The 14,098-nt window shown below is 48.3% G+C and overlaps 1 protein-coding gene across 22 annotated transcripts in view; it reads left to right on the top strand.

The window, feature by feature from the left end:
• LOC307099905 (protocadherin gamma-C4) overlaps window positions 1–14,098 on the top strand; it is a gene marked incomplete at its 5' end in the record, with an annotated part of 162,285 nt that overhangs the window by 127,961 nt on the left and 20,226 nt on the right. The window contains one exon of one of the 22 annotated variants that reach the window (XM_079771991.1): window positions 2,107–4,997. The exons of 19 other annotated variants lie outside the window; for them this stretch is intronic. In XM_079771991.1, coding sequence (XP_079628117.1) covers window positions 2,568–4,997 — 2,430 coding nt within the window. Of the gene's footprint in view, window positions 1–2,106; window positions 4,998–8,013; window positions 13,249–14,098 lie in introns of those variants that run through there. 2 more of the 22 variants (XM_079771989.1, XM_079771990.1) reach the window with 2 other exon arrangements.

The following is a 14,098-nucleotide window of genomic DNA, read 5'->3' on the forward strand; positions in this document are numbered from 1 at the left end:
GGGAAGTATTAAGTGTCCACTGTATTAGACACCAGGAATACAAGTGATCATCAAAACAGGCATGGTCTCTGCCCTCCTGCAGCTTTAAAAAAATTTTTCTTAGCCGAAGAGATAGGCATTATGCTAAAACAAAAAACTAATTACAAACATTTTAATTGTGCTAGGTTCAACAAAGGAAAATATAAGGTGCTCTGACAGAGCATGACAAAGGATTCTGGTTTTAAATGGGTCTAAGGGACATCCTCTGTTAGGAAATAACATTTAAACTGAGACCTGAAAGATTTGTAGAAATTAACCAAGCAAAGGCAGGGAAGGGAAAGAAGCTTTCTTAGGCGAGGAATAGTCTGTGTGAAGGCTCTGGGGCACTAACGAGCTTGGCTGATGGCCACACTGAAAGCAGAGCTAGAAATATCAGAGAAGAAGACATGAAACTTGGATACTATGCGAAGGATTTGGTATTTTATTTCAAGAGCAATGAGATGCTCCTGAGGATGTTTGAGTTGAAGACTCACGATGCAATTAAAATGTTAAGATCATTCTGGCTACTGTGAAGAATAGATCCAAGAGAGTACTGCTGGCTCATGAAGAGGTCTTAGGAAAACTGTGTGCCTTATGAATGGGAAAACAACTTCTACCTTTTAAACTGGTTTTGAAAAGACATGTTGTCAATTAAGTGATAGTGAATGGAAAAAATGATTGAAAAATCAGTTTATCTCTGAATAACCCTCTAGATCAGTGCTTCTCAAACTTTAATGTACGCTCATATCACCCAGGTAGTTTGTTAAATTCAAATTCTGGTTCTGTAGGTCTGAAGTGGGGTGTTTCTGCATTTCTAAGAAACTCCCAGATGATGCCTATGCCCTTGGCCCTTGACTCACACTTTGAGTAGCAAGTGACTGGACTGTATTCTCAATTCTAAATATATTCCATAGGATATATTCTATCTTTTAATGCCTCTTGGCCTTCTTGTGATCTAGCCAATTGTCAAACTTGAGTATTCAAAACTGGGGGTTTTAAGAGATGAATTGAAGTATTCAGGACATAGAGAAACAGGTCAAATATGGCCTTTCATCTCTTCAATAAATATTCTATATATACTTATTTCCTATCTACCTATCTAACCTGTCTGCCTACCTCTCTGCCTCAAGGTTCAGTTACACTTCAGCAAGAACTTTGTGCAATCAAAGTAATGTCCTAGACAGTTATACAGAAATGGTATGTGAGGCTCTAAAATGTTACCTCTAATGGGGTGATTTGCATCATAAATTGAAGCTGACTCTGTGCCAGTCATTTTACCTGCCTCATTCATTTAGTAGATAGGAACTCAGGAACGCTTAGAGGGTAGTTTACTGTCCAAAGATATACAACTCAGCTCTGACTGATTCATGCCTGACTCTCTTATTCATTATCCTAATCATTGCTATTTTGTTTGTTTAGTAACTACCATCTTAAATATGGAAAACTCGTGGCTCTTTATTCTGTGGGTAAAGGCTTTGTGTTTCTCTAAAGACTTTGTGGAGCTTTGTAACCATATCACAATCATTTCATAAATGTCTCAAGTGGTAAATAAGCCTGCCCCCTCTTTGTGGGGAGAGGTGTTGTCCTTTATTAGCAATGAACTTCTCTTTGTGGCATACGAACCCAAGTTCTTGGGAAACACATTTATCAAGTAAAGGGAAATATTTGAGATTATGCTCTATGGTTGAGATTATCCTCATTGGGAAAAACGGTAGGAAATTTCACATTGCTCCCTGGGAAATGAGAGCTAAGCAATATCTAGTTTTAAAAGAAATCCGCACTGAGTGTTTAAATTCCATAAAACCTACCAGCTGAAAGTAGTAGGTCCTGTCTTGCTTTACTGAGGAAGTGACAGGGAATTCTAAAGTCTCATTTGGTAACAGATAAAACTGCAGTTATTAGCATCTCCATAGAAATGCTAAATTACTCCTTACTAATAGAGTCCGGCTAAATAGGTTTTACTCCACCTCCAACAAACCAAATTTGTTGGTGTTTCTCCAGACAGCATTGTATCGTGTGTGTTTTTTGCTGTTGTTTGGTTTGATCCTCGCCCCCCCCCCCCTTCTTGCGATTAAAGACAATCATTAAAATGTTTAATAGACCTGGGTTTGGCTTCAAGACTTGCAGAAGGGCCAGCTTCATCGCCCTGCAATTGGCTTTCCAGGCTCAGCTAGGTTTCCGATGTAGGGATACTGCCAAGGCGCTTTGGCCGTAAACTTTGGAAGTAAGCCAAAGGAAAGTGAAGTTCCTGGCGCTACGCGCTCGTCCCGCTCCGAGCGCCCCGCGCTAGCGCATTCTTCGTGCAGTTATTGGCTGGGACTCTGCGTGCCGCTGTCGGCCAATGAAGACGCTGGAGATCGGGCCCGGGCCCGTCCCCTCTCGGCGCCCCGGGATGAGGCAGAGACTGAACAGCCGACGAGCAAATCAAAGGCATCTAGAAAGCCATGTCAGACTCGGCGCCCAGCGCTCAAGCGCTAACCCGCTGAAAGTTTCTCAGCGAAAACGCCAGGACGACCTGGACCCCGCGAAGAGAACTGCCTTCGAGTGAGATGGTCCCAGAGGCCTGGAGGAGCGGACTGGTAAGCACCGGGAGAGCGGTGGGAGTTTTGCTTCTGCTTGGTGCCTTGCACAGGGCTTCCGCCGTCATTCGCTATGAGATCCTGGAGGAAAGAGAGAAGGGTTTTGCGGTGGGCAACGTGGTCGCGGACCTTGGCTTGGATCTCGGGAGCCTGTCAGCTCGCAGGCTCCGGGTGGTGTCCGGAGCTAGCCGAAGATTCTTTGAGGTGAACCGGGAGAGCGGAGAGATGTTCGTGAACGACCGCCTGGATCGAGAGGAGCTTTGTGGGACACTGCCCTCCTGCACCGTAACTCTGGAGCTGGTGGTGGACACTCCACTGGAGCTGTTCAGTGCGGAAGTGGTGATCCAGGATATCAACGACAACAATCCCGCTTTCCCTACCCGGGAGATGAAATTGGAGATCAGTGAGGCTGTGGCGCCGGGCACGCGCTTTCCGCTGGAGAGCGCGCACGACCCCGATGTAGGAAGCAACTCCTTACAAACCTACGAGCTGAGCCGAAACGAGTACTTTGCGCTTCGGGTGCAGACGCGGGAGGACAGCACCAAGTACGCGGAGCTGGTGCTGGAGCGCGCCCTGGACCGGGAGCGAGAGCCCAGCCTCCAGCTGGTGCTCACGGCGGTGGACGGAGGCAGCCCGGCTCGCTCCGCCAGCCTGCCCATTCGCATCACCGTGCTGGACGCGAATGACAACGCGCCCTCCTTCAACCAGTCCCTGTATCGGGCGCGCGTCCCCGAGGATGCGCCCCCCGGTACTCGCGTGGTGCAAGTCCGTGCAACCGACCTGGATGAAGGCCCCAACGGGGAGATCGTGTACTCCTTCGGCAGCCACAACCGCGCCGGCGTGCGGGAACTCTTCTCCTTAGACCTGGTAACCGGGGTGCTGACCATCAAGGGCCGACTGGACTTCGAAGACACGAAGCTCCACGAGATTTACATCCAGGCCAAGGACAAGGGCGCCAATCCTGAAGGAACGCATTGCAAAGTTTTGGTAGAGGTTGTGGACGTGAATGACAACGCCCCGGAGATCACAGTCACTTCCGTGTACAGCCCCGTCCCGGAGGATGCCCCTCTGGGAACTGTCATCGCCCTGCTCAGCGTCACTGACCTGGATGCTGGGGACAATGGGCTGGTGACTTGCGCGATTCCACCCGGGCTCCCCTTCAGCCTTACTTCTTCCCTCAAGAACTACTTTACTTTGAAAACCAGCGCAGCCCTGGATCGGGAGGCCGTGCCTGAATACAACCTCAGCATCACTGCCCGAGACGCCGGAGCCCCTGCCCTCTCAGCCCAGACCACGGTCCGGGTGCAAGTGTCCGACATCAACGACAACCCTCCGCAATCGGCTCAACCTTCCTATGACGTTTACGTGGAGGAAAATAACCTCCCCGGGGTCCCAATACTAAATCTAAGTGTCTGGGACCCCGACGCCCCGCAGAATGCTCGCCTTTCCTTCTTTCTCTTGGAGCAAGGCGCGGAGGCTGGGCTCGTGGGTCGCTTTTTCACGATACATCGGGACAGTGGCGTGGTGTCAACCTTAGTGCCCCTGGACTATGAGGACCGGCGCGAGTTCGAATTAACAGCCCACGTCAGCGATGGGGGCACTCCTGCCCTGACCACCAACATCAGCGTGAACGTCTTTGTCACCGACCGCAACGACAACGCCCCCCAAGTCCTGTACCCCCGGCCTGGCCGGAGCTCCGTGGAGGTGCTGTCCCGAGGTACCGCGGCTGGCCACGTGGTCACTCGGGTGGTAGGCTGGGACCCGGATGCAGGAAACAACGCCTGGCTCTCCTACAGCCTCTTGGGAGCCCCCAACCAGAGCCTCTTTGCCGTGGGGCTTCACACAGGTCAAGTCAGCACTGCCCGCCCCGTCCAGGACACGGACCTGCCCAGGCAAACTCTCACGGTCCTGATCAAAGACAATGGGGAGCCCTCGCTGTCCACCACCGCCACCCTGACTGTGTCTGTCACCGAGGAATCTCCCGAAGCCCGGGCGGAGTTCCCCTCGGGCTCCGCCCCTGGGGAGCAGAATAAAAACCTCACCTTTTATCTACTCCTCTCTCTAATCCTGGTCTCCGTGGGGTTCGCAGTCACAGTACTGGGAGTGATAATATTCAAAGTTTACAAGTGGAAACAGTCCAGGGACTTATACCGAGCCCCCGTGAGCTCCCTGTACCGAACGCCAGGGCCCTCTCTGCACGCGGACGCCGTGCGGGGCGGCCTGGGGCCGCCGCACCTTTACCACCAGGTGTACCTCACCACGGACTCCCGCCGCGGCGACCCGCTGCTCAAGAAACCCGGGGCTGCCAGCCCTCTGGCCAGCTGCCAGAACACGCTGCGGAGCTGCGATCCAGTGTTCTATAGGCAGGTGTTGGGTGCAGAGAGCTCCCCTCCCGGACAGGTAAGGGTTAGCAACTCATCCTGGGCCAATACTCATGCTTTTTGATTCCTGCGCCGCTGCCGTGGTGGGGAAGGCATGGAACCATTTTGGGGTTTTGTTTTTAGTGATGAAGATGTCTTCCTAATGATGCATCCACATTTTCACCTGGCCCTTCCAAGATCAAGCGTTATGTCTTTGCAAAGGGAATGGCCTGGCCAGAGTGTGGTTTGTGGTCACTCACAGTGTGGAGTTAATGGACTCACCTGTGGACCCAACTCACACCCTCAGCACTTGCTTGCCATAACAACTAACCAATCTTGCTAAACTATAACCCAAGATCTCAGCACTCAGAGTTGAGCGTGGTGTCATTTGCACTGGGAACAAGCTACTGTATACCTCTAACCAGTGGCTGCTGCTAGGAATATAAAAACTTCCTCATTTTGCCATCTTTCAAGTGATTGCCAAATCTGCATTACAGCTAATAGTTTGCTGGTAATTTTCCTCTGCCTACACAGATCCTGTCTCATTCTTAGATAATTTTCTATGAAAGTAATAAATTTCTAGGCATCCTTTACATTTTATTTCAAGCACACTCCTAGAAATGATGTGCACATTACTTATAACCTATTTTTGTTATAATAGTGATCCATGTGTATTACAGAAATTTTGGAAAATAGAGAAATTTATAAAGAAAAATTAAAACTAATTTTAATCTCCAAATCCAAGGGTGACCACCACCTATACTAATAAAGCCTAGGTGGCATCTCACCCTCGCATCATCACAAGATGGCCACCCCCATGTCGTCACAAGATGGCTGCCACAAGATGGCTGGCAGGAGAGGGCAGTTGTGGGAGATCAAACCAGCAGGGGAGGGCAGTTGGGGGCGACCAGGCCAGCAGGGGAGGGCAGTTGGGGGCAATCGGGCTGGCAGGGGAGCAGTTAGGCGTCAATCAAGCTGGCAGGCAAAAGCGGTTAGAGGCAATCAGGCAGGCAGGCAGGCGAGCGGTTAGGAGCCAGCAGTCCCAGATTGTGAGAGGGATGTCTGACTGCTGGTTTAGGGGATCTGGCCTAAACTGGCAGTCGGACATCCCCCGAGGGGTCCCAGATTGGAGAGGGTGCAGGCTGGGCTGAGGGACACCCCCGCCCTCTAGTGCACAAATTTTGTTCACTGGGCCTCTAGTTAATTACAAAAGTAAAAGTAATCATTTACTTTGAAAAGAAATCCAGACAATTCAAGACACCATAAAGTACAAAATTAAAGTTTTTCTATATCCCCCTGTAACTCCCCATCCTTCCAACACTATTTTCTTATATATACACATAATGTGAACCGTCGGTAAATTCATATCCTGAGGAAGGCAACACTTTCATTTATTCAGGATGATGTGTAGATGACTGTAAGGGATTTGTCTTGGAGTGAAACTTACACTTCCAATGGTGAGAGAGCCACAATTTTGTTACTAATAAGTGTATAATTGCTATCAACCTTGGATCTGGCAGTTAGACAAATGAGGCTCCGCCACTTACCAACTAGGAGTCTTTGGGCAAGTTAATCTTTGTAAGCCTGTTTCTCATATCCAAAAAGGAAATAGCAAGGGTCTTATAAGATTAGTGCATGATATAATGTATGCACACTGCCTGGTGTGTTGTGTTAACAAATTCTTAGCTATTACTATGATTACTTTTATTAGTTCTTGACCCACCCCAAATCTTTTCTTAAAAAAATATTTTTAATCTTTTATTTATTGATTTGAGAGAGAAGAAGGGAGAGAAAAACATCCATTTGTTGTTCCACTTATTTATGCATTCATGGGTGATTCTTATATGTGCCCTGACCCTGAATCAAACCCAAAACCTTGGCTTATTGGGAAGATGCTTTAACCAGCTGAGCTACCTGGCCAGGGCACCCACCCCAAATCTTAAACACACCTTGGAAATGAGCAAATCTGGAGATAGTCAAAATGACAAAGTAGAGGCATATATGGAAAGACTAAAGAATGATGAAAGCCAGAGAGAAGCAGCTGCTATTCTTCCAGTCACACTGGAAAACAACTGGCACTTTTCCTAGGACAATACCTCAAACTTGGTTGCACACTAGAATTATCTAGGGACCTTTAAAAAATTCTGAAGCCCAGGCCACATCCTAGACCAATCAAAACACAATCTTTGGGGGTGGGACGTAGGGATCAGTATGTTTTAAAGATCCCTAAATAATTCCAATGTGCATAAAAGTTTGAAAACCACTGCCCTGGAACCTGCCAGTCTATTAACTAGCATATTTATGAAGCAAAGTGTTATTCTGGTGTTTACAGAACCAGGAGCCAGCCTTACGGGGCCAGGTATAACTTTAAAAAAGTATGTGATGTTATTTCCCAAGTTTAAAGTATTACATAGAATAGCTCCAGAAGAATATTGTAGGGAAGACATAAGATGATATTTTAATCATCTAAAAAGACAGTCTTCCTAAACCACTAGCAACTGGGCAACTAATTTTTAAAAATCTAGATCTGAGCAATCGGTATGGGATCTTTTTTGAGGATCACAAAAATGTTCTATAATTAGAATGTGGTGATGATTGCATTGTTTTAGTATATGTGATTATACAAAAAAAACACAATAATTTGCACACTTTAAATGGATGAACTGCATAGTATGTGAATTATAGCTCAAAAAAGCTGTTTTAAAAATCTAGAGTTGGGAGAATTACATACCTGGCATAAAAAAAGGTCAAGTCAAGGATATGTAGCATTAAGGCTTTATAATGCTCCAATTCTAGTAATACAGACTGTATGCATGTTTGTTTTGGTGTGGGCTTGCAAATATAAGGGATTGAGACCTAAAAGGGGTCTAGTTCTTGGATATTAAAAGTATCACTAAAGGTCCAGTTTATGGTTAGGGAGATGACAAACCGGCAGAAAAATCATTTAAGATGTTATAGAATTAAGCTTTATTTCTTTCCAGACAAACCAGGGGTGGGAGTGTGTGTGTGTGTGTGGGGGGGGGGGAATCCTAGTTCTGTACTGCACATACTGGTTATTTAGTTTTAGATGAGTCTCTTAACCTCTCTAAACTCCAGTGTCCTTATCTATAAAATAAAGATAATACTTCCTTTCAAAATTATTGAGATTGAAAACTTAGGCATATAAAGTGTCTGTACTCAACATAAAGTACTCATATAAAACAAAAGTACTCAATAAATATTTGTTAAACTAATAAATGGTAATATCAGTAATTCACCATCTATTGAGCATCCCTTGTGCCAGATACTGTAAAAGGTGAAAAGATACAGCTATGCCACAAGCATGTCAAACTCGCGACTGGCCACAAGTTTGACATGCTTGTGCTACACAGAGTACCATAGGAGACAGACATGCAAAAGAAATGATATACAAAAAGTAATGGGAGCAGAGGGATAGAAACACCAAAGCCAATTGGGGGAAATCAGGAAGACTTCATAGAGGTGGTGATGGTTGAGCTGAGAACTAAAGATTGAGTAGTAATTTGTTAAATAGTAAAGGGGAGAGATAGAGGGCCTTGCAGTAAGTTCCATACTGAAGAATAATGATATTACATTGTTGCTGAACTTTAAAGCATGTTTTTAAAATAGACAGTCTTTGCAAGAGATAAAGTGAAGCAAGTAGGCAGGAATTATATCTTGAATTACCTTTAGGCCAGGCCAAGGAGTTATTTATTTATTTAAATATTTTTTTAATTGATTTCAGAGAGGAAGGGAGAGGGAGAGAGAGATAGAAACATCAATGATGAGAGAGAATCATTGATCGGCTGCCTCCTGCACACCCCCCTACTGGGGATCGAGCCTGCAACCCAGGTATATGCCCTTGACTGGAATCGAACCCACGACCCTTCAGTCCACAGGCAGACACTCTATCCACTGAGCCAAGCTGGCTAGGGTGGGGAGTTTTTTATTTTATTCTGTATCAGTGATAGCCATTGCAGAATTTTGAACTGACATATATATGATGTCATCAGGAGTTTGTTTGTTTGTTTGTTTTAGAGGGATTATTCTAGCAGCCATTAGTGAGATATTGATACTGGAAACAAAGAGAACAGTTAGAAGGCTATTATGATATTTGAGGAAAAGATTGGTAAATGCTTGAACCATTCCAGTGGCAGAATAAATGGAGGGAAGTGTCACAGTAAAACATCAGGACTTGTTGATTGACATCATACAGGTAGTCAGGGAGAGGAATGAGTCAAGGATGACCTTACCTGCTCCAAGGGAGCTGGGTGGATGATGTGTCATTCACTGAAGAGAATCCTGGCATAAACACCTAGTGGGTTAGCCTGATTTACACCTCCATCATTCCCAGGAGAAGAGGTTTAGGTGTTTTTGTAAAAGAACATAGAAAGCAGATCCCTCCCTTTGAGACCAGAATGTTGCTTGCTGGCATCACCATAGTCAGAGGATATTCCTGAGGATCAAGGGTTTGGAAAAATAAGGAGGATAAGAAGCCCAGGTTTTGCCACTGGTCTTGGCATCCACTCGTAACCTAGGTGAGGATTTGAATGAGTTCAGAAATATGTCCAGATCAGACTGAAATTTTCTCTTTGTGCTCTGGTGTGTTTGCCACTCAGGTTTTGCAGGTAACTGCAGTGTGAAATGAGCTGTTTCTTCATTTGTGCGAGGTGGTAGCCAGGCTCCTGGGAGGGTCTGGATCTGGGTCTGATGGAGTGACATCAAGTCTCCAGCTCCAAGGGGCCCCCTGGGGCTAAGTGAAAAGCTTGCTCTTTTGAAACAGCCTCTGTTGGTAATTAACAACATATCAGGCATACCATGGTGTCAAATAAAGGGGATTTGTAGGCACAGTACTGTTGGTAGCTTGATCTCAATCATTCACAGGGAGCTATTAAATCTGTGAACATTAGCTTTCTGCCAGGTAGTGAGGATCTAACCCTTAGCACCTCCCAGGCACAACTGATTCTTTACTGATTTGGAGCATCTCCCTTTCCTGGCTTCCTCTACTCTGCTTCATCTCCTCCCTTGCTGTCCTTGAAACGGATGAATGGTAATTTAGCATATCACTAGCAAGCGTCTGAATAAAAGAGTTTTGGTTTCCGCTGCGCCTCCTGTTACAACAAAAATGTGTACTGCATACATTTAATTGGCTACATTAATGTGTAAGCCTTTTCCGCAAAGAGGTGGATGCGTTTCTGAATCATCGGAGAGAGGCAGAGTTTTGTGTACATGGCAGTGCTTCTAATCAGCGGTTGCTTTGATACAATAGGACTGAGCAGGAGCTGCTCATTTAGAATATTGGTGGATGACAACACTGGCTTGAACAAAGTGACCAGTCTCAAATGGCTACTCCTCTCAGGGCTGCAGGTTGCTAAGGCTCTGGCTGTTTTCCCCGCGGAAAAGGGGCGGGGACGATTGGTGTGCTCAAGAGAAAAAAACAACACACGACACATATATGTTGTCTGTCGCTCCATAGAGGTCATAATAACCCGTGGAAAGAAATGCTGTTGAGCGGGAGAAAGGTGAAAAGATAGGTGTTTTTTGTTTTGGTGTGTGTGTGTGCTTTTTCTCCAATGCTGCGACGCATTTACCCTGCTGCTATTGGGATGTTCTCTGCTCAGCCTATTGGCTGAGCCCAGGAGCCGCTGTCGGCCAATCGCGTGGTGGAAGGCAGACAAATCTACCCCGCCACCAGCAAAAAAAACGGCGCGTAACCCTTGCGGCGCCGGCCGAGCCGCGCCAGAACTGGCGCGGGCAAAGGGAGATAGGTGTCTCCAGCTGCTGTGGCTGTTTGGGGCGGGTCGGCTTCGTTTGCTTCTCAGGACCAGGTAGAGAGCTAGCCGGCGGCAGCAATGCTCCGCGAGGTGAGAAGCTGGGTAGAAATCTGCCCGGGGGCTACCCTTTTGTTCCTCTGTTGCTACCTGGGTTACGTTTGTGGGCAGATCCGCTACCCGGTCCCAGAGGAGTCCCAGGAGGGGACTTTTGTAGGAAATGTCGCCCAAGATTTCCTGCTGGATACAGAGAGTCTGTCAGCTCGAAGGCTGCAGGTCGCTGGAGAGGTGAACCAAAGACACTTCCGTGTGGATTTGGACAGCGGAGCCCTGCTCATCAAGAACCCAATTGATCGGGAGGCACTGTGTGGGCTCAGTGCCAACTGCATCGTGCCCCTGGAGTTTGTAACCGAAGGGCCTTTGGAAATGTACCGAGCGGAGGTAGAAATCGTGGATGTGAATGATCACGCCCCCCGATTTCCTCGGCAGCAGCTGGACTTGGAAATTGGGGAGGCAGCTCCTCCAGGACAGCGTTTCCCCTTGGAAAAGGCTCAGGATGCAGATGTGGGGAGCAACTCCATCAGCAGCTACAGACTCAGCTCCAATGAGCACTTTGCCCTGGATGTAAAGAAGCGCAGCGACGGCAGCCTCGTCCCAGAGCTGCTCCTGGAGAAGCCTCTGGATCGGGAGAAGCAATCAGACTACCGCCTGGTGCTGACTGCTGTGGACGGAGGTAACCCTCCCAGATCCGGCACCGCGGAGCTCCGGGTTTCGGTGCTGGACGTGAATGACAACGCCCCAGCCTTCCAGCAATCCAGCTACAGGATTAGCGTGCTGGAGAGCGCGCCCGCCGGCATGCTGCTCATCCAGCTCAACGCCTCGGACCCGGACCTGGGTCCCAGTGGTAATGTCACCTTTTCTTTCAGTGGCCACACCCCTGACCGCGTGAGAAACCTCTTTAGCCTGCACCCCACCACTGGAAAGCTCACCCTCCAGGGGCCCCTAGACTTTGAGAATGAGAATTACTATGAATTTGATGTTCGGGCTCGAGACGGGGGTTCTCCGGCCATGGAGCAACATTGCAGCCTTCGAGTGGATCTCCTGGACGTAAATGACAACGCCCCCCACATCACGGTGACCTCAGAGCTTGGGACTCTCCCAGAGAGCGCAGAACCTGGCACTGTGGTGGCACTTATCAGTGTGCAGGACCCTGACTCAGGGTCCAACGGAGATGTGAGCCTCCGTATTCCAGACCACTTGCCCTTTGCCCTCAAGTCCGCCTTCAGGAACCAGTTCTCCCTGGTGACTGCTGGGCCCTTGGACAGAGAGGCCAAATCCAGCTATGACATCATGGTCACTGCTTCTGATGCTGGGAACCCTCCTCTGAGCACCCAAAGGACTATTTTCCTCAATATTTCAGATGTGAATGATAACCCACCTTCTTTCTTCCAGAGGTCACATGAGGTGTTTGTTCCTGAGAACAATCGCCCAGGGGACCTGCTTTGCTCCCTCGCAGCCTCTGATCCAGACTCTGGCTTGAATTCCCTCATCTCCTACTCTCTCCTAGAGCCCAGAAATCGAGACGTGTCGGCTTCTTCCTTCATCTCTCTGAACCCCCAGACAGGAGCTGTTCATGCTACTCGATCCTTTGACTATGAGCAAACACAGACACTACAGTTTGAGGTGCAGGCCCGGGATCGGGGCAACCCACCCCTTAGTAGCACCGTGACAGTTCGTCTATTCGTGCTGGACCTCAATGACAATGCTCCCGCTGTGCTCCGCCCTAGGGCCCGGCCTGGTTCCTTATGTCCCCAAGCACTGCCTCCATCAGTTGGTGCTGGTCACCTAGTCACAAAGGTGACTGCTGTGGACTTGGATTCGGGTTACAATGCTTGGGTTTCATATCAGCTCCTGGAGGCCCCAGACCCCAGCCTGTTTGCAGTCTCTCGTTATGCTGGGGAGGTGCGGACAGCTGTTCCCATTCCAGCTGATCTCCCACCACAGAAGCTGGTCATTGTGGTAAAGGATAGTGGTACCCCACCGCTCTCTACCTCCGTTACTCTCCTAGTGTCCTTGGAGGAAGATGCTCATCCGGTTGTCCCTGATCTTCGAGAATCTTCAGCTCCAAGGGAAGGAGAATCCCGCCTGACCCTCTACTTGGCTGTATCACTCGTGGCAATTTGCTTTGTCTCCTTTGGCTCATTCGTGGCACTACTCTCTAAGTGTCTTCGTGGGGCTGCCTGCGGAGTGACCTGCTTTCCTGCTGGCACCTGTGCATGTCTCACGCGCTCTCGAAGGAGGGAGGGGCTTCCTCCTTCCAATGGGATCCTCCGAATCCAGCTAGGGTCAGATGATCCTATCAAGTTTGTTGATGTGGGTGGTCACTCTCATGGCTGTACACCCTTGGCTTCTGCACCCACTCGGAGCGATAGCTTCATGATGGTGAAGTCGCCCAGTGCACCTATGGCAGGGGAGCCTGTTCGCCCAAGCTGCCCACCCTCTGATCTTCTCTATGGGCTGGAGGTGAGATCTTTGCAGGCTCAGTCAATGCTTGAGGGTTATGCCGACCCAGGCATGTGGTTGGGCCGCGTCCCAGAGAGTATTGGCCTCTCTGTAAGAGCCCGTAGTGATGTCACCTTTTTTGTGAATGGTAACTGTGTGGTAGATGCTGTGCTTTAGAAGTGTTTTGTGAATTAACGAGGAAGTTGTCAAAGGTTAATACTTGGGTTTGGGTTATGACCTTACCTGAGAGTAAGAAATGAAAGTAAGTGATCAAGAGCCAGGGAAGCGTGCTGCAAGAATGTGGGAGCATAGAAACCTATAGCACACAAGGGTAGGGTACACTGGACCGTCACTTAAACCCAGATGGCTGCGTTCTCTACTCTTCCGGAATGAGGGGGCCAGATTCTGGACTACCTTAACTCTAGATTACCATTCCCCAATGCCTCACAGTATCAAGTACTCCCTAACCCACTGTGAAGGGAAGTCCCTGCTTGAAATCTAGAGGAGAGCACGAAGAGGAAAGAGTCAAGGGAGTAGAGGCATCTTCGGGACTCCCAATCAAGTCCCCACTGGGATTTGAGCTAGATGCAGTAGACGGGGGCAGGGGAAGCATTACCTCTTTGGGGGAAAAGCATAGAGTGAAATCACTTAATGTCCGAAATCTGGTTTACAGATGAGGCATCCATAGAGATAGCTATTCTGAGGGTCTCTAAGTAGAGTACTTCTGAATTGGTGAAACCATAAAGCCTAGAGGCCATGCCTAGTTTCTAGTCACCCTTCTGGTGACCTGAATCAGTCCCAGAAATATTTCCCCTACCATAAGCTGTGATGCTCATTCATAGCTCAAGTCTGGATCTCAGGAAAGCTGAGT

Source organism: Cnephaeus nilssonii, assembly GCF_951640355.1.
Source record: "Cnephaeus nilssonii genome assembly, chromosome: 5".
NCBI classification, from domain to species: domain Eukaryota; kingdom Metazoa; phylum Chordata; class Mammalia; order Chiroptera; family Vespertilionidae; genus Cnephaeus; species Cnephaeus nilssonii.